At 35.6% G+C, this 21,636-nt stretch overlaps 1 protein-coding gene across 2 annotated transcripts; it reads left to right on the top strand.

Annotated features, from left to right (window-relative positions):
• Positions 1 to 7,610: 7,610 nt before the first annotated feature.
• TRAT1 (T cell receptor associated transmembrane adaptor 1) lies at positions 7,611 to 21,524 on the top strand. 2 transcript variants are annotated; one of them, XM_068693736.1, is made up of 6 exons: positions 7,611 to 7,809; positions 12,427 to 12,540; positions 14,173 to 14,209; positions 16,104 to 16,165; positions 16,707 to 16,765; positions 17,984 to 21,524. In XM_068693736.1, the coding sequence occupies exons 2-6, from the start codon at positions 12,435 to 12,437 to the stop codon at positions 18,242 to 18,244; spliced, it is 525 nt and encodes a 174-aa protein (XP_068549837.1). In that variant the 5' UTR covers positions 7,611 to 7,809; positions 12,427 to 12,434; the 3' UTR covers positions 18,245 to 21,524. The 2 variants fall into 2 exon arrangements, with proteins under 2 accessions (XP_068549837.1, XP_068549842.1); XM_068693741.1 differs by lacking the exon at positions 7,611 to 7,809 and having other exon boundaries at positions 12,421 to 12,540.
• The last annotated feature ends 112 nt before the right edge of the window (positions 21,525 to 21,636 follow it).

The following is a 21,636-nucleotide window of genomic DNA, read 5'->3' as shown; positions in this document are numbered from 1 at the left end:
TCTTCCATACATATGAAGAAAATTCCAGCTTTTCTTCAGACTCCTCAGTCTTGTTACTGCTAATGAGTTGTAACAGAACTCCAGGAAAGCTGCTTGTCAGGAAAATCAGAACCTGACATCTCTGTCTCACAAAAAATGACCCTCTGTAACTGTTCCACGATGTAAAGCCATGATGTGCACTTTTCAAACACTAAATAAAAGCACTCAGTAGGAGAAAGCCGCAAACCAGAATGGTCAGCCTTTACCACATTTGTTTTTTTCTTTCACCACGTAGCTGCATCACCCAGATTGTGACTGTTCAGCTGAAATAGGTAAGTGTTTCCAAGGATTACAGAAAACTATTTGTGCCCTCCTCTCCATTTTAGCGTGGTGCCATCCTCCTAAAATACTGCTTCACTTCAGGTAGAGTGAGGTATAAAACTGATGCTTTATCCAAGATGCTATAGCTCACAGCAAAGATGAACTTTTTCAAGAATATATTTAGTCTTCTATTAAGAAGGAAATAAAGCTTAGTGCACAAAGATTAAATAGTAATACCATTTCCTTGCTTGCCTCACTTCATTTTTAAGCTTCAGGGGTGCTTTTTTTCCCCCACTGTCATGTGTATTTCAGGTGTACAGCATATAAACTACCCCAGTATACCTCTCCATCCCCTGTACTACTTAATAATATGCCCGCTCTGCATCAGGGAGGTTCAGGTAAGGTTAGAAAATGGCTTGCTCTACCTGCCTCCTTGTCTTGTAGGAAATGTTGTCAAGTTTCTGAATTCTATTTATGAATGCCTTTCTTTCCAGCAGCTGCAGAGCATGGCCTAAAGCATTATTCTATGAGTTACTTAGTTTTAAAACACTTTTTGCTAAAACCTCACAGAGTTTTAAAGACAGAAATTTTATATATTTCTGCAGTGCTCATACAGAGGTATAGTGTGTCTGGCTGAAACTGAGCCCCATCACAGTATCTTTGCTCTATATGGTCACATCAGCTCTCTGATAGAGAGCTGAACCTAAATATATACATCAATGGTGAAGTAGAAGGATGTGAGGTTTTTATTTATCAGTTAAATCAGCATCTGAACAGAAGTTTCTAAATAGCAATAAAATCATATGTTGCCTGTCACCTTTAAATACTATGCAATTTTGTTCTTTAGATTACAAAAGGAGAAGAGCAACTCATACAAACATTTCCTACATCCTTGAACAGTACTACAAATAAAGTACTAAACCACACAACAATAAGTTGTTGGCATCAATAATCGCCCATAGGGTAAGTCTTTCCTAAGCATCAACTATGGAAAAAGGAGCAGCACACATACAAAAAGTTGGAAAAATACTTATAAGTAGCATCTTTTCAAGAAAGAGAAAAGCACTTAACTAGTCAAATAGATTCAACAGAAGAGGTACTAAGCACTAAACATGAATAGAAAGACTGCAGTACCCTAGATTAGAAACTAAGCCAAAACCAAAATCATAGGATTATTCTTGATTGATAGGATATAAATCTGAATTGAAAAGCACAGAGCTTGCTTAAAGCTGATCAGTTTTCCAGCAATGCCATACTTCTGAAATGCAATTACCCTGTTAGACATGGACCTTAGTGGAATGCGTCATGACACTTTTCTTGGGAAAGTTTGCTTCCACTGAGGACACAACCTTTGTTTGTGACAGGACAAGGCTGCCAACACCACCTAACTAGTGCCCATGACTACACTTTTCAGTTGTCACATAGAGACATGCTCAAGTCCACATCCTGACTACTTCATCCAAGAACTTTAACCCAAGACTCAAAGAAAACACCTTAAACATATAATACTTTCTCTGGCCTCTGAGAAACGCTAAAACGTGTGTGTCAAATATAGAACAATCACTCTACAGCCTTACAACGCTTTGTGGGATGAGAGAAACATTTTCTGCACACCTGTGCTCTTACTTTTTGCAAACGCTAACAAGTCCCTAGCAGTTTTTGCTATGAGAAAACTAGCACGCATTACTCTGTAGCCAAATCCACTGCTGAGCAGGAAGTAGTAAGAAAACAATGTTTTTAACAGGCGTGTACATGGTGAGACAAGTGGTTTTATCTGCTTACCAGATACTACTTTAAACAGAAAGATGGAACCACAACGTTGTTAAGCTGAAAGCTTTAGAAGTTAAGTGATTCAGACCAAGCTCACTACTCCAATGCATCACTGACCACTTTTAAAGAATTATCTTTATAACCACTATTTCAGGTCTTCATCAGAATTTACACGCACATGGGTTGGATCTAAGATGTCTCACAAATGCTCAGCTGCACTGCAGAGTAGTTGGCTTATTGGCAAACGTGTAACCACAAAGATTAAGTTGAGGCAGGCTCATGCTTTTTTTTTTTTTTTTTTTTTTCCTTCTAAATTATTTCCTCCTTAATGCCTCTGACTTTACAGACTTAGGTCCATGAACATGCCCCTTGACTCCCAATGCTGTGGTACTCCTACTGCCCTCCAGCAACTGTGTCATAACAGGGGAACAGCATCTCTCAAGGATAAAAAGCAGGTAGGATATTAGAGGAGAAAACAAGGGGGCTCAAATGCTTTTACCTGCATTGTCATGGCAAGGAGAGGTGGGAGAAGCAGCGTATACAGTGGAGTCTGACTTCTAAAACATACCCCCAACCAGACAGCCTACCTTAGGTCTCCAGCAGCTTTTAAAGAGCTCAGAAGTTTTGCTGTGTCCAAAAGAGGGATTAGGCCAAAGCCCAGTTAAGAGCCAACATTAGTCATGCTGTGATAACAAAAGGTTGTATGTCAAGGGAGAATTACAAAAATCCTAAAACCAGGTAAGTGGATTATAGCAACTTTACTAGGAAATTCGTTCTTCTTGTGCCTATTGAAAGAAACACCACCAGAGATTACATCTCTCTCAGAATACAGCAGCTGTCTGAGCAGAAAATAAAATCCACTGAATTCAGTGAAAAGGCCACACTTCTGCGGGTTTTGGATGAAGGGGCATCTGTTCTATTTGCTCTGAGCTAGTCATGCAGAGACTCTGCTCAGCAATTTCACATCACGCAACACAAAAAACCCCACCCAAAGCTGCACAAGTGTGCAGTGTTAGCTTTCAATGGAAATTTTGACAGTGCAGGATTACCAAGATAAGAAGTTTTCTCTTGCTACCTCTCTTAACAGTCTTTGATAATAAGGTTTTGTAACATTCGGAAAAAATAACCTGTGGTTTCCCCACAGGAAACCCATGATATTGCTCGTAATAGGAGCCATAATTTCAGGGGCTATTAATGGGGTAACATTGAGCTTAACATTGGTTTAAGATAAAACAACGAAATTCACAACACAATCTACAATGCACAAAAGACAGTGATTAACTTTACTGTAAGTACAAAATTCACAGTCAGAATCACTCTCTGAAGCATTTGAGGGTGGATTCAAAATTCTCCCTCTCCTCTCTCACGTTGTTGCTATTTTATATTTACTACAGATGCAGCACCAGGTCTGCACCTGCAACCTAAGCAAAGGGCCACGTGCTAAGGTTAAAAGAATAGTTCTACTTCCTTGATATGTTCATGAGATTAGTGTCGGAGTAGACACCACTTTAGCATGAGATCATCTCAAAGCATTTGCTATAGTTGCTTTCCCCAGCGAGTCAGACAAGATTTACGATTAAAAACATATTCCCACTTCAAACAGAAAGGTCATTTACATCTTGCATTTTTTAAGACTACAACCAGTCTCTCTGTCTTCTCTTCCTTACAAAGGGGTTTTCCACGATACCATCTAGGATCATAAATGACATAATTTCTAAAAGAAAGGCTTTAATATGAGTAGCGATAGAGAAAGTAGGTATTTGAGGCCTGATTCTATTGTCAGCTGTGCAGTTTATCTTGTCTTCAGGAAGCTAGAATAAGTATGCATTCTGAGGTCTTAGAAAAGTACAACTTGCTGGTGACATGCATATATTGCAAAAATGTACTGAACTGAATGAGTTCTTAAGTAAATAAGAGATGTTGGTTTATCAAGTCAAATACATTAGAACCTTGTGCTAACTGCGTTTTAAATTCTTGTTTTCTCTGACTACACTTGAAAAATTTTATATTCTTTTTTAACACCCATTTTCTAAGAAACTGATAAGGCAGTCCCCAGAAGTCTTATTTTAGAGGTAGAGCAAAGACTTTTTCACTTGAAAACAAGGAGGAAAGAATCAAGGTGGCTTTTTGATTTCTTGGGGAGGAGGAAAGGGGAAATACAGACTGTGAAATGACTTTCAGATTGGTAAGGCTGAAAACTCTTTTTCTTTGAAGTTTTCAGTTGCAATGAGCAAATTCCAGGCTTGGAAGAGACTGCTAGGAACTACTATGGATTTCAGCCACAGTAAAAAGTTCCATCCTGCCACAGTTCATCCAGAATCAGAAAAGTACTTTAAACATATATATTCCAGTAATGGTCTTGCTTTTGGAAACTTGCTGACATCCGCTAGGTCTCTGCAGTCTTTCCTTGGTCAGCCATTGCCTTAGCTCCAATGTTTGTGGCAACATACAGTGACCTCATCATAGAAATTGGATATATATATATATATATATATACACCATGTTTAGCAGCTGTCCCATATCTCCTTCTCCAAAACTGTTTACTATACAAGTTAAACAAACTTCACAGTAAGTGTGTTACCATTCCCTATAACATGAGTACTTAAAAGACAGGTACTGCAATGACTTCTAATTATTCCATTCTGTAGATTGCACCACATATTTTCAAGACAAAAATGAACAAAGAAAAAGATTTGTAACATATTACTTACTGTTTTGTTTTGTTTCTACACTAATGTCAAACTTAGAAAGACTCAGTTAAGCCCAAAGAAAGAAATTTAAGATCAACCCTCTCCCTTCCCAAGTATGGCTTCCCTTCCAAACATCATCTTTCATAGCTACTTTGGGATTCTCCTGCCTGCCTTTCCCTAAAACAGCCAACAAAATAATATTTTGTAAGCTTTTCATTATTTTTTCAACTGCTCTATCACTCTGATTCACTTGATCATTCAAGTCTTCTGCCAAACCGTACTGTTTGTCTGACTCTATTTGAGCACAGATTTACTCCTTCTTATATGCCTGTGCATAACCGTATTTAATAGTACTGTATTTACCATTTCCAAGAACTTGTATAGCAAGAACCATTCCCAAACTAGTCAGTTGTCTATGTGATATAGAATTGCATCTTGGAGACACCAGCAGCATATGCTTACCAAAGATCAAATAAGTATGTAAGTGGTCAGAGATACTTCCCCAGAATATGCCCCCAGCAATTTACAACTCAGGGACTTTCAAAAACAGAGGAAACATCTTTGTACACAATAAATGTGCATAGAGTGACATTACTTTATGTCATGTCTTTCTAAAATTAGGCACAATTTATCCTTATCTTTATTATCCTGAATAACAAAAATTTAAGCAGACGGCTGGTTCTCTCACTCTCTCTCTCTTTTTTTTTTTTTTTTTAAACCTTAACACAGGTATAAAAGACAAGAAAGAGAAGAAGTCATATTCACAATGGACTTTAGGGTCTGCAATGAAGAATTTCTTGCTGTTTAACAGATCTTGCAGTCTGTTGCAGGCTGTCCAGAAAAGCACATCAAACTCGTGTCTAATCCAATAGACTTCACTCCTGTGACCAAAGATGCTACTGCACAACAATGATTTGCTCTTGGAGAACAGATGTATTAAAATGCTACCAGGGCTATGAACCTAGAAATTCCCTACTGTATTCTCACTGTTCACCTACCCATTATGGCTCTAATTATCTCCAAAGGATTTTATTACTTGTAAGCTTCTTGTTCAGGCTGGTAAACATTTTATTCTGAATCCTCAGCAGATCTCAGTTTTACTCCTCACACTCAGCTGAGAAATTAAGCAACTGTCTCCATTTATTAAATATGTATTTCCCACTCTCATCAGCTTGTTCCTCAAATAAAGATTTTCTTTCATCACAAGAGGTCTCTTTCTGAGTTGCATACTCGGATCATGTGGCTTCACAGCACTTCTGTTCACTTGAGCCTACGACATGGAACTACTAAATGCAGTTGTTATAACTAGTTCAGTTCTTTTACTTCCCTAAGCTCGTGACAAACCCTTTACTTTCAAAGGTATCAATTGTGGTCACCATTTCATAAAAAATGTATCTTTTTCCCTGCTGAAAGCCAAGGTTTAAACCACAGATCATAGGATGTTTCACTTTCTGAACGGAACTTTCACTGAAAAATGGAATATAGAACTAAATGGGATCGACCTATGCTTTTTGCTTTAGCACTGATAAAATATATATCTGTGATTTTGATTCTACCAACATTTATAAGTAAGGTGTCTAAACTCAGTTGCTGGCAAACTCCAAAGCTATAACCATTAAAAAATATCTTGATGAAAAATTGCATGAAAAATGACAATTATAACCTCAAAAAACATTTTAATCATTTATATATATTAGTGTCTCATAATCAATGCACCTCATTCTGATAAAGCTCTGAGTAGATACGGGTCTTTCTTGCCTTCGGATTAAAATGGAAGAGTATGTCATATTAATTAAGGCTAACCTGCACCTACCTGCACATTCAAAGAAGATGCTAAACCAGTAAATTATTTCTTAAGCATTAATCTAAGGCAGTTAATATAAAAATAATATCCTGAAGTAATAACATCCCAAATAAACGTATACAGCCAAGATTGTTTCCTCCTATAAGAGCCTTTCTCAAAGAGAAACATTCTACATTGCTCCTTAGATTATTATAGTGAGGACATTTTCAATTTGTGTATTCCAAAAACACAAACAGTCACGTAATTCACCTCTTTTTCTTAACCAACGCTACCCACTTCTACATTATGCGTAATTGGAGATAAAACCATTTGCTCTGAAAACAAAGAAAAAAGCACACAAACCCTCAAAAGTTAAAAGAAAGCCTCTTCAACAGTGATCTACATGCATGCTTCCTCTGGTAGAAGCTATGGCAATTCTGAGAATAAAATGTCTTTTCTAGCCAAACACAGGCATGTTTTGCTAAATTAAAAGAAAGAAAAAAAAGACAAAACACACACAGTAAGACACATGCTGATTTACCCTATTTTTCCACAACTGTTTTGAGTTGTAAGCCCAGATTCACAGACTTTAAAGAACAGAGGGAGCATATTATAATATCTTAACCTGACCTTCCAAATCTGGCAATGGTGTAATTTCTGTATCATGCCTCTGTGTCGTCTTACTGACTAAACTGTAGGCTCTCTCGGCGATGGACTTCCAGACTTGGTTTAGAAACCTCAAGAAGGAAAGAGTCAAATAGCACTCCTATGTAAAACATTTCTGTAATTGAGTTTAACAGGCATCCAAAATACTTTTGTTAAAAAAACAAACAAACAAACAAACAAACAAAAAAAAAACATAGCACAAATAGGAAGCCTTACAGTATGGGTCTCATATGAATATTACCATGGTAGGTTTGTATCATATAAAATTGAACTAATAGTCCTGTACATGCTTTTCTGTCGCAAGACAAGTGGCTATTGTATGCAAGTGCACATATGAATATTTTATTCCCTCTCAGAGGCGTACACTCAAGGAGACCGTCAGTTTGCTAGTAAAGTTGTAAAAGCCTGAACCACATTTCCTGTCTGTAAGAATGCAGGGGAAGAAAAAACTAGAGACTTTTAAGACTGATGGCAACTCTGGAGATAGATTTATGCTGTCAGATCTGAAATAAAAGCACTTCCAAGGTCTGCCAACATAACATAACTTGATTTCCAGTTGGATAAAGAGGTGGGGAGTGTTCCTAAAAACAACAAAACGAGGTGAGTCTTTTCTTTCAAGTATTATAAATTTTGAAAAAAAAAACAAAAAACAAAAAACGAAACAGTAGAAGTATACTTTGGTTGATTACCAGTCCTTCAAGAAGGTTGCCCTTTGTGCTGAAGTCAAATTATTAATAATAAACATAATGATGAGGATGAGTCACCATCAACAGCTTAAACCTTCATTAATCTTCAGCTAAGTAGGCAAAAGCACTAAGGCTTGTTAATCAAGACTAAGCATTGACATCAATTTTATTCTGAAAATATTTACTGAGCTAGGGACTTCTTATTTTATGGTGTGCTTCTTTCCTTCTGAATTATGAAGTTGATATCTTACAAAGCAATTAGTTATGTATTAATTAATTACATCTTAACAAATCCTTTCCAGAGAATTAATCCTGTCTTAAAAGCTCACACAGGTGGAAGCATTATTAATGTTAATTTAACATTCATCAGTCTCTTAATGGGTTTCTTTTGGGTAGGGGTCATTGGTACAAAATAATATTTACCTCACCATTTAATATGAGAGGGAAAAAATAATTTTGTTTAATCTTTGACAAATTTACAGACAGAAACAATGAGAAAAAGTGTTTTGTGCTCCAGCTTATCTTCTAAAATTTGGTAGCGATCAAAGTAATTAATCTGCTTACATGAATAATGAGTTGATATAATAGATGGCAAGACAGCTCTTGCTAGATAGGTATGTATAATCTCCACCTCTTGTTCCTTTTCTGTAGGAAAGTATAGTAGAAGGATGATATACTCCTGTTACGCTTAGTGACAGATTCTCTGAATAAAATACATTAGAACAGGAAGTAACAGAGCTTAATACTTCTACCATTTACACACACACTACTAGGAGAAAACAAATCTCTTTCTAGCCCCAAATTGCTGAATCTGGCCCATTCCACCAAAAGGTAAGTACATGATTAGGAGAGGATGATTATGTTAATTCCTTCAAGTTGCAGTAATTGCAGAATTCATCCAGGAAAAGCTAGGGTGTTTTAATTTTGACTGTTCTTTTTTGTCATTTATCCCCACCGTAATTACAGTAGAATGGACTCTGCAAACCTAGGAAAAAGTTAACAAATGTTTATTTAGTCCCGTGTCCTGTATTTTTTGGTGCAGAAAGTCATCAAGAGATTTAAAAGGGAGAAAAAGCACAAATAACTATGTATTTGGAAATAGTTTTGTTTCCCTGTATTTTGTTGAGTGAATTTACTAAAAAGAGTTGGGTAACCCCATCCCTAAAGTCACAAAAGTAGAAATAAATAAATAAATAAATAATCCAGGCAGAGTAAATAATTACCTGAGGCAGATACTCTGCTTGGATGGACATCCAAGTTTGATGCCGTTTCCAAACTAGAATGAAAGAACAGCAGAATAAGAATGTACCAATAATACTAGAGAGATTCTGGTATTAGGTATTTGAAATACTGGCATCTTTGTAATGATTAACTGTAGTACCGCCTCCCAAGTACCACCTCCCAAATGATTAAATGTAGTACCCACCTCCCAAGTTCTCCTGAATTAAAACTAGAATTGTCGTCCTCATGAAACCTTTGGCTATACGATGAACTCTTCTTTCAATGGAGCACATCACTTTAAGAACAGCTTCAGTATGAGCAAGTTACTATTGCTCTTAGGCTTAGACAATTACAGAAAACTCTGATGGAAATTAGGCTTATCCTGTTAGAATAGTAGTGTACTGTCCCTAGGGATCTATTTTTTCCCCAGGACATTTTTCCGAAAGATATATATATATATATATATATACATATATATATATATATATATTTTTTTTTTTTTTTAAATCAGTTTAAAGGTAGTTGAGTGGAAACGTTCTGAAAACTCTTCTAAGGGTTCTTAAAAATAAATATATAATTTCAAAACGGTAAATCTAGTTTTGCTACATTTGACAATAGATGATTTAGAATTAAAATTAGAGAATAGAATAAAACTATTTCAGAACACTCTAAACTATAATTAAACTTATCTTGCTGTCTATCTATGTCTCCATCTGCACTTGCCTTACCTTTTTTTGCCAGTTAGCTGTCACAGATTGCATCTGCTATCATAATGTAAAGAGAGAGCAGCATAGTTACCTGAGGAGACAAACTGCTCTTCAAAAAAGTATTAGCTTTCCTTCTACCACTGCAGTTGTCAAAGTAGTAAATATTAAATAATGCAATTATAAATGTAAATAGCTAGCATATTGGCAACAAATATAAGAGTAGCAAAAGAACAGCTGGGGGAAAGTTGGGAGTTGTATATCTGTAAATCTGAGATATAAAAAACAAATCTCTTATATTTTGTATTTGAAAATTAAAATTAACTTGAAACTGACGTTAGAAAACCATCGGCCAAACACAGAGACACTCCTGTGTGTCTGATCAAGGCCTTTACTATGGTTTTATGGGGTAACTGAAGATTGATTTTATTTCTGAAATATAAGTAGGGTTGTCTGAAAAACAAGTAGCTCATATTGCAAAGGTAAGAGAAAAAAAATAAAAAAAAGACATTTACGTCACATACATGTTTGTGTATGTATATAGGTTAAGTCACATATATTCTACTGAAATACAACAGATGTTTAAATCAGCATTTTGGGCAATCAACTTGAAAATAAATTAAATAATGATAATTTAAACTGTTGTTTCCTATCTTTCCCCAAACCTATGTAAGTTTCCAAAGTAAGTATAAGAAAGACCTGTAGTTTGTAAGATTTAAAACATTGGTACATTTAATTAGAAATAAAAGTTGTTTTGCTAGAGTATTTCAAAAGTTCTAGAGAAGTAGAATTGCCCAAATACTGTAGATTTTAAACTTAAAACTGAAAAGGAAAACAACTTTTTTTTTTTTTTTTTTCCAACATCAACTATTTTCCAGTCAGTGATTCAAATATAACTCAGAAGTTGAAATATGAAAAAAAAGCTTTTCCACAAAAATTTGGTTACCTCTTCCACATCAATTAAGAATTCTCCGTTTTCTCTAGAAACACCAAGGGAAAATAGAATTCCTGAAACAGACAAATAAATGATAGCCTTCAATACCTAGAAAAAGGTACACATTCAGATCCAAGCTGTATATTTGTTATCTACTCCCTGTTTTTATTCCAATGAATCACAGGGTTTTTGTTACTATCACAGGTACACATGTCCTTCTCTCAGGCTACAATACTGTTTTTGCTCGCTGAACAAAATACAGTCTTAGGAAAAGCAGTAATAAATAAACATAAGAAAAATGGAAGGCAATCACTTCACAAGAGATAGAACAGAAGAAGAAGGAAGGATGATTATTGAGTTAGACTACATTGAGACTTAAAATTTCCTGTCTTTGGCATAGACTTCTTATAGTTTTGGGCAGGCTGCATAGGATGCAATTTTTTTCTAGTGACTCATTATAGAGTAACCCGGTTCCAAATACTGGTTACTCATGATGTTATTACATATTCTTGGGGTGAAATCTCCCTTTTTCTTAATTCCTCCTCTGGAAAATTATATATAGTTATCTCATGGGGTTTTCTCTCTTGTAATGAATACCTCAATCATGTATCTCATTGCAAAAAAGTGTCTTTCAACATGAAAAGCGTAATTGCGGTAAAGGAGAGCCCTCAAATAACTTTTCTAGAACTAAACTAGGAGAAAATAAAGGAATGGGAATGGGATATTTAGTTTGAAAGAATGGAATAAATGGCCACTGGAAGGACTATGTGGAATAAACAGTTACAAAGCTGTCAGGAATTCACAGGTTATTTGTTCTGCTTTGTTCCTTAAAAAAAGAGAGAGAAGGTAAGTGCTTCATAGTGCTTCAAGAGAGGAAGGAAAAGTGCTACAGAAGTCTACGTGACACAGTTTCTTACTAACAAGGATTATCTTATCTTGTTTAATCATCATAACATCTGTGGATTGGAATTAAACAAAACTAAAAGAGCTTTTCAACATTCAACTCTTTATGTAATCAGGGAACAAAAACCAGAAGGGGCAATTTTGAAGGTGAGCTGATGTCAGTGAGCCAAGGAACAACGCTTTGTCTTCTCAATAGGATTAAATGCACTGTTGCCTCTGCAACATGTGAATGTATAGTGATGCATTCCTTTACTCAGCTTTCCTTTAAAAAGTAGGCAAAACATTAAGCCCCTGAAGGAATTCAGCTATGTCAAAGCCAAATAAGGATATTATGGACCTGATTGAATCTCACTCTGCCAGTGTCATCTAACCTCTGCTCCAGCTACTTTTTTTTTTTTTTAATTTATTTGTTTTAAAGGCAATTAGAAAAACACTTTCAAAGCTATTTATTTTATTTTATTTTATTTTATTTTATTTTATTTTATTTTATTTTATTTTATTTAAAGCAATTTGTGATTTTTACTCCATTTTACAGGCAAACTAGTACCCCAGCTTTTGGCTGATTTACTGAAACCACAGCTCTGGTAATAGTTCATGGATGTTGTCTTTTTCGCATCTGGTTTTGATATTAATTATATAGCTCATAAAGCAATGGCTGCCACAGAATAAACAACAAAAGGCTTGAATTACAGAAAGCAAAAATCAACCAAACACAAAGAATACAGTGTAATTGTTAGACAATACGTAATATAAAATGATTTTCCTTCAGTTACAGAAATGGAATGCCACCCTTCTGTCTGGGGAGTTTTGGTCTTTCTGAGTCTGGCTCTGATTGTTTCATTGATACTGAATATTTCACACTATATGAAAAAGAAGCAAGAAAGTAAGTAATGTTGTCTCTGTAAGGAAAGGAATTTGACTGTTTAAAAGCACCTTGAGAGAAACCCATCATTTCTGGGAGATGTCAAGCCAAAAGATTTATTCTTTTGAGTCTTAAAGTTATTCTTTGACAAGAACGATTCTAGCTGTCAGGATGTAACTTTTAAAATTTTTAGGAGAATCAGGTAAGATTACAGAGTGATAATTACCTGCCCAACCCACTGCTAAAAACCACTATGCAAACTTGTCCTCTGATGACAAATCAACAGAAAATATAGGGTGAAAATATACAGGGTGAAAAAATTATTTCTGCCTAATGTTTTATTTGTATAGTGTATTTTTAAAGTCATTAATTCATATTTTTTTTAAAGTACATTTAATGTAACTTATTTATCAACTGTACTTTAAATTAAAAAATATTTTAAGTAGCTGTACTAACACAAAATACATCTGAGAAAATTTTATCCTCCCCAAATTTCTGAATGCTTATTTGAATGTTGGATTTCATAATTAGATTAATATTGATATTAAGATTTAATATTAATATTTCATAATTAATCAGTTTAATCTGTTTACTTTCAAAACAAACCAACTTGCATTTCATCATGGGATTCTATCTCTTAAACCAAAGCATCACTGACAATAATGAACTCATTTGTTTTATTTTTGTTAGAGGATGACTACACTCATACTCTGTTTTTAGTTAAAATTAAAAAAAAAAAAAAGTTAATGTGATCGACTATGACAGTACAACCAATCTTCTGCATATAATTCTATAATCAGTTGTACAATCCTACTACAACCCTTCAGGAAAACCTGTCTTTACAGGGGAAAATTGTACCTTGTGCTGTATGAATATGAACGGGCAGGCAAACACTTATATCGAACTACTTTAAACACTTACATGCATACGTAATCCACATAAGCAGAAGGCTCATATTTATAAATTGTAATCACCAATAAGAGAATTGGTATGACTACAGGTTATTAAAAGAGGTGCTGGAGTGTTCTGGGAGGGGAAGGAGGGTGTCACTTCTTTGTTTTGTCTTGATTTTTAGTGTTATTAGGTAGATATGATGAAAAATCACAGTCATTTACGAAACTAACCTTGAGCAAGGTTGCAGTCAGATTGGCTGACGCTATAGTGTTCTGGTATCAAAGCCTTACCATGGTAAATTCTGGAGTCCTGGAGCACGAGATAGAAAGTCAGGCATTCCTAAGTTATTAATCAAGCTCTAGCAATAAATCTCTTAGTGGCTATTGCCTCTCTGCTTCAGTTTCTTCATCCGTGGATCACAGGATATCTCTCTTTCAGAGACAGAAGCAACTAGTAAAAAAACAAACGAACCCTCCATCTTCTGATATAAACACGATGCACCTCCCTAGGCATAGAAAAAGATATGTTAGAAGTAGGAGGAGGAGGAAGAAAGAAATGAATCCCATGCGTTATAGTACATTTTTGGGAGAAGGGATTATATATAATACACATATATGTTGCTTAAAAAAATAGAGCCTGGAAGACCTGCTTCTGTACAGTGAAATCAAAATCGTGTCAGTTCGGACAATTATCTGAAGCACTCTTAAATAACATATTTCATTCTTTCTTTTTTTTTTTTGTTGTTAAAAAAATTTCTAGCTAAAATGTATAACGACTATGAAGACAACAGTCCAAGGTAAGTTGGATAAAAAATTTCTTTCTGAGAAGGGCAAAATAAGCAATAAATTATGGCAGATGGCTTTAGACGGAAGACATGGGGGAAATCCATTATCTCACGTGGCCTGCCTGGCAGTACTGGAGAGCAGCAGAGTTACGGGAAAAAAAAAAAGTTCTGTAAAGGGAGAGGGAAATAATTTCACACAGGAGGGACGTACTCCAGTCATTTTATCAACAATAAATAACTGCATGCTGATATGATTATTTTATGTATTGAAGTAAGTGCAAGACATTGAGTCAAAACACTATCACTCCAATTCAATGAATCTACTATAATTAAAGAGAACTCAGAAAATAATGAGAAATTACAGTCTGATATTTAATACTTGGGGAACAGTAACTTGTGTGTATTTACTTTTCATAACCTCCTTTTGCACATTGCACTCAAAAGCCCTAAGTCAGTCTGTTTGCATCGGTTCCAGATGCTGGACAGCTCCTGATCTCTCCCCAGTTTATTCCATATCAATGAAATTACTTTAGAAAACAGAGATAGAAGGCACCTCAACACAAATATAAGATGCCTTTGAAACAAAAATACAAAAGCTGTTGTCCTTCTCCTCAAACCAATCCTCAATGACGTGCTTACTTGAAATTGGGAAGTCCCTCTGTTCATTACTGTCTGTTCAGCTGATTATACCACTGAAAAAAGCAGTCTAAGATTGCATCACTACATCCTCTTTACAAGTGACAGTATAGGGATGCAATGGGAACAGGATCACACTGTGCTTCACTCTAATGATTCTCGTTTTTACAAACATGCTTAAAAACATTCTCAAGAAACACCAGGTAATGGAATACAGAATACCATTAAATAGCCAAAGCTGAACTTTGTTCTGGTCTTGTCTAGGTGCATTGACATAAGAATTTTAGTTCAATCAGGAGTGCACTTTTTTAAGAACATCCTCCCCAAAAGCACCATTTAGTTCCTTAGATCGTATTGCAAAGTGGTCTTGGAGGATGTGAATAGGGTTCCCTTCATATAGAACCAAACTAAGAGCCACGCTCCAGGATTGTACCTCACACTCTAATTGTTAATTGGATTTCAGTGAATCAAACCAGGCTTGAGCTAAATAGAATTTATCCCTCCTTCCCAACCACATGCAGGTTTATCTACTCCTTAGAAACAATTGTTTGACTCTAAAGGTGCACTCCTGTTGTGCCACACTACTATATTGGGCCTCTTTGACCTTCACCTGCTTCCCCCAGACTTGTCAAATTTAGCTTGCAAAGTAGAGGTTCAGACAGATTAAGCAACCTCTGCACATGAAGTTATCATCTGAAAGGGAGCACATTTCTGTAGGTTAAAGAACTTTAGCTTGAGGATGAAGGCGTGTAACTCAACAGCGAATGAATTTTATTTTGGTCTTTATCACAGCAGTCTCTATAAATATGAGTAGCAGAATTAGAAAAGTTTGACGTAGTTCTCAAATGATTATATGGTATGTGAGCCAATAAAGCAAGAGATTGGTTACATTTACCCATGAAGTCCTTTTTGGGCCACTTCTCACAGTTATCTCACTGTTACTAAGAGATCATTAATATTTTTAGAACTCCATCAACCAGTAGCTTAGTAGTCTTGAGACTGCCTTTATACTTACTTAAGTTACAAGAAAGAAGAGTTCTATCCTTGGCTAGATAATAAATTTCTCTTCAGAATATTGACAGTGCCTTTTCTTCCCCTCCTGCAAATACAGTGTTATTACCTCCCATCGCCCCAGATATTCTTCGTGTTGTTTTTTAGGTCATACACAATCTTTTACTGTAGATTTGTGTAAAATGTTCGAAGTAGAATAGCGTGGTCTTAAATAAAGCTTATTATGTGATTTTAAAATATCTTTCCATTCCCATTCTAGCTATGATGACCATTACACAGAAGATGACCCAGTTTACGGCAATCTCACTCAAGAAGTTTTAGGTAAGCCTCACATAAAAAACGTGTCTATTTGGTGGTTATAAGAAATGTGAAATTGAAAGCAAAATGACCAACACATTCTGTGTCTCTCAGAAAACCTGAGAATCCTTTCCTCTTTTAATTGCTGTACTGATATCTACTTGGGGTAGAACAGCAAACCAAAATACTGCACTGTTTATAAGACCAGGTCATCTACTGAACAGATGACCTCTACTGCCAAATACTTTGATATATGAAGTTACCCTCATATGTTCTAGCAGTCTAAAATGATGTCCCTTTAGTGAATAAATAGAAGCTTACTATCCACATGAATAGAACATTATTTTCCATTTTAGAGTATCTGTGCCTGAATTTCTAAGCTACTCTGTAAGCAGAGTAAGAGACTTGTATGTCACTTCAAAACAAGATAAGCTTCTATCAAAGTAAATTGGTGGGGGTAAAGGGGTGGGGTTACTTCTGTCAGGGGGATTTGTTAATTGGATTTTTAATCCTCAGTAGGATGTCTTTAATAACTAAAACATTTTTCTACTTTGGTAAATTACAGAGGAATGTTGTTATGAGCAGATGAAGTCCCAGCCTCAAATGCCAGTTAACCAGCTACAGGTATCTTCATTTTTAAATTTGGATATCCAAATGAGGGTAACAAGGTCTGTTTCAGACTTTTTGTGGTAATCCCATGACAATAATGAACTCAAATTCTTACACTGCTCATCACAAAAGTTACCATGCTTGAGTGTTTCAGTTCATCAGGAAATTTAAGCACTGACTTGACACTTAGTTTAGTCTAGGCCATTAGTAAAGGAAGCAGGAGAATTACGGACTGCTCATTTCTATCCATATGGCATAATAAAGCTCAGTCACAGGAATGTAGATCAGGCTCAATTAAGCATGCATCTACTGCCATGGTTTACATGAAGAATTGTATTTGTTTTGGACATCAACCAAATGAAAACATAAACTGCATCACATGATAATCGTGAGTTTGGCTGACTCACTCCTGCCCAGCACAAAAATCTATGCCTTAACAAATGAAAGACAACTGATTTTCTATTGATTTTTATCTTGTTGTTACTTGGATACCTAAAAGCATACAAGCTTCTATTGAAATTTTTCTGTAATTGAAGCATTCCTAGTATCAATTTTTGAATTGATTTCCAGGTATTTCATAAGGAGTTATTTCCAGCCTCTCTCTCTCTCTCAGGATGCTTCCAGGGGGAAGACACATCCTTTCTTATCTAAAGATCTGTTAACATAAACTTCACAGAAACAGAATCATCTATGAAAATTCCAATGCCAAAAGCACTTAACAATTTGACTTGAAAAACATATAGAAAGTAACAGTGGATACACACATACACACAACATACATTTTGCACTGGCTATCAGATGAGGTATAGAACAAAGAATCGCCCAGCTTTTGTTTTCCACACAAAGCCTGCAAAAACCGTTGTCGCGAACAGTGGCATTCTAACAGATCAAATGGGGGAAGAAAAACAGATCCAACAATGCCTTGCATCCCAAAAAACTTGGGCTGATTATATAAGCTATCCATATTCCCATAGAGGGAAAAATACCTTAATTATTTTTTTCCTTACTGCCATTATTTCAAGAACATGAGTCGTTTACCATTAGGTTCTGTTGGTCTGTTTTCTGTGCTGCCATAGCTTAATCATCTGTACTTTCAATTAGTTCATTTACAGTTAGTTTGTGTAAGCTTCAGCCCCAACCACAACAACAATACAGACATACTGGAAGCCTTAGACATAATTCTAAATCAAGCATGACTACAGAAAGTTAAATGCAAAGTGAATTTCCTTCTAGGTGGAGCCTGACCATCAGATGTGTTATGCCTCACTCGATCACAGTGTCAAGGGAAAACGCAGAAAACCAAGGAGAAAAAAAGACCCTTCAGTAGAGGATGAAGAAAGATCATCCAAACCCACCATTATCACTTCAAAAGTTAGCATTTACCTCAACAGTGATCAGCTGGCTGCTGAAAACACAGTAAACGTAGAAGCCATTCATGACGATCCCATAAGACTAATGGGTTTGATTCATACATCAGATGGAGAGGACATTTGAAGTAGCTTCATGAACCAAATATGCAATCACAAAGTGAGATCTGCTTTGGTCGTTCTGGAGGAACGGTGAACAATTAAAGATTGTATCCTGTCAAACTGACATACCAAATATAGGTGTAAAACAGGTAAGTGAAATGTTCCAAATTGTCTTCCAAGCAAATCCACGGACTAAGCAAGAACTAACTATAGGTCCAGACTGCCATTTTAAAGGGCCTGTCCTCCTGAAGAAGTTTTGAAAGGGAATTGTAGGAGCAGTATCACAGCATTCACATGGTATTCAAGTCAAAATTAAACCTTCGTTTAAAACAACCATCAACCTTCAAACAGTAACAAAAGACCTACTCATTTCTGTCTAAGAACTCCTGCACAGTATGACTGTTCCTCTGTATAGGTTTTCACAATACTTTTGGAAAGAAATGGTGTTTTGCACAAGTACACTTAACGATTTAGTTGTTTTCCCAGTTAAACGCTGATCTGCTATTCAACATTGTGTACTTCCCCACTGTCAGCAGCCTATGGTATTAAAATATACTTAAAGCTAATTGCAGAATAATTTAACAACTTGTTTTAAGTAGTACCTGTACATCTAGGCAGATTTAAAAAAAAAAAACTGATATCTTCAGTTTCCTTCTGTGAACAATATCAACATACGTATCAAATCTTCATTCCTCTATTAACAGTATTTTATTCACCTGTATTCAAGAATAAGATATTGACAAATGATCTGTACCAATAAATCTCCTGTAGAGGATTTTTTCCTTCTAAAATTATATTTGATATTTAAATTCCTACAGGGTTTTACAGTGCATTTATCTTTTTTTTTTTTTTTTTTAATAGAAAGTTTTTTATTTCCTAAGTTATTTACATACTGGTTGCACTCATAAGATAGCAAGAATTTATAGTAAGGATTTCTTTTTGTAGCACATTCTGGGAGCCATTAAATAGTAGTAGCAGAAAACAAGACATGCTGATGTACCATGCCTACCTCTAGATGTCAGAAAGTTCTGCCTTCTCAAAAAAAATATTAGTGCCTTTAAAATCTATGCAGAGCACAGTGCTGAGGAACTTGAAATGCTCAAGGACATCAGAAGCCTGACAGCATCTCAGGTCCTGAAGGAGACAGCAGCCTTGAAAGCAGTTAGAAAAAACAAACAACTTATAGTACTAAGAGCCAACACCTCTGGAAAAAGCAGAAGTGGCTGCCTCTGTCAAGAGATGCAACAAATTTATGAAGAAAAACAAATGTAAAAGTTGTTTGACAGCCTGGCCCACATTTAGTTTAGTTTAGTTAACAGATCTCTCTCACATGCCTTAACTTCTATGCTAGACCAAGATGAATGACCCAACCCCTGCAGACCAAGCTGCTCAGTGTCTTGTACTAGCATGGAGTTTTATGTGCAGAGATCAAATCAATATGTTTGACCATTAGATCCCAGACACAAGGCAGACTCAGTAGCATTAAACTGATTGTTATCATGGCCATTGACCGATTAACATTGGAGAAACAGGAATAAATATTTGTGAAGAATCAATTAAAAACACACGCACACCATCACTGTAATGGAGCATCATATTAAATGATGATGCTGACTGAAATCCCAAGGAGGGGAAAAAAACACAACAAAAGTCAAATCCAAAATCCAAAGCTAAACAGTAAGATTATAGAGCACAAAGTACTACCTTAATTTGATCGGGTTGGAAAGAGCACCTTGTTTTTTAGCAGGAGCAAAGGAAGAATAAACAAGCTATTTACAAGCTCTTGCATAGCTTCATATATCAAAATAGTTTGACTAGCATTAACGATATGTAAAATATTTCAATTTAACTGACACCAATCAGACGCAATACTCAGCCCTGCGAAGCAATCAGAAGTGAAAACTTTCTTAAACAGCCTTCTTAACAAGCTTTCTTAAACAGTATATAAGGAGAGTCCCATGGAGCTTATTGTCATTGTTTTTCCAACACATATACGAAAAAAGGGATGCTATTATTTTCAGTTAATACAATTTGTGTAAACTTTGTACAGGAGTTGCTATTTCCCAATTTTCTCTCAGTGTTTTCACTCTTGATTACATGTATGCCTTCACTCTCAAAATTCCAAGATCAAAGAACTTCTGAGACTGATCATTAGAAAAAATATCAATAGAAACGAAGCATACACTTCTCATTGAGTATACACATAATAAGCCCACTGCATAATGTTTTGGTACATTTAGTTTCCTCTGTATACTTAGCTTTCATTGGTCAGTCCAGCTATTTATTTACTAAAATATTCATCTGCTGCTTTTCCCTACAACTTTGTTTCCTAAAAGAACGGAGTTCTTTTGTAAATATCCTCCTTCAATATACACTTTCTTTCCGATTTAATCACTGTTATCAATAAATTATTCATTGCTGCTCTCACAGCATCAACTTCAGGATCATCTTTTGTCAGGCTTATCAATCCAAGGCATTACTACTGCTGCTACATGTCCAGATTCAGTTTTATTCCCCCAGATCTCTACCTTCTGTTTGCTTAAATAAGGCACTAACCCTTCCCCTCCCCCCCCTTTTTTTTGCATGGATTGTTTTTAAGTGACTACTAATTTTTAAATGAAAGAGCATGTTCAATATTGCTCCATCTTCAAGCCATTGACAAAGACTTATGTAAGCTACCATGCATTTCTTAAATTCATTCTGTATAGTTTCTTTAAATCCATTCTGTATAAAGAGTTTCAGAAGTAATTAAAGCAAAATCAGAAAAGGAGATCCTAGGTCTTGTTTTGTACTATCTCAGTACCTTAACCTGTTTTTATAGCATTCTTTACAAATATTTTGAAGCAGACAGATGCAGTTTGAAGCTGTCGTTATAACAGTAAGCTTAGCATTTGACTCAAGTATCAGTTTGGTAGAAATGTGAAAAAATAAGCCTAATAGGAATACGGTGGCAGAAGGAGAAGACTGCTTGGAATTCAAGAATAGATATGAAAACAGAGTATCAAGTAGCACCATTAAATTTTCAGAGGTCTAGAACAGGTATCCTTCAGCAGTCATGTCAGACCCTTGGTGAAATCACACTTTTAAGAATCAGAAGACAAACAAGTGGATGTGTTCAAATTCCAAAAATAGTTGTGTAACTTTCTCCCATTCCTTGCTACTGTTGGAACCAAAAAAGTTGCACCGGGATGAGCTTATCTTCCAACACCAGGAGTTTTTCCAAGAACTACCTCTTAAAATTCTAAGCCCTTTCCATAGGTGGAATGAATTATTGCTAAATTCTTTAAAATAAACTTTTTTTCCTACCCTGGTTCCCTGTTTTTTTTTTTTCCTACCTGTGTAGAAATCATATTTAGACATGTCCAGAAGTGATTCCAGTTTAGAGTTACTTCAGAACAGAAAACAGTGCAATTTTGC

Source organism: Anas acuta, chromosome 1, assembly GCF_963932015.1.
Source record: "Anas acuta chromosome 1, bAnaAcu1.1, whole genome shotgun sequence".
In the NCBI taxonomy this organism is placed as follows: domain Eukaryota; kingdom Metazoa; phylum Chordata; class Aves; order Anseriformes; family Anatidae; genus Anas; species Anas acuta.
This window is presented reverse-complemented; position numbering and strand designations above follow the sequence as displayed.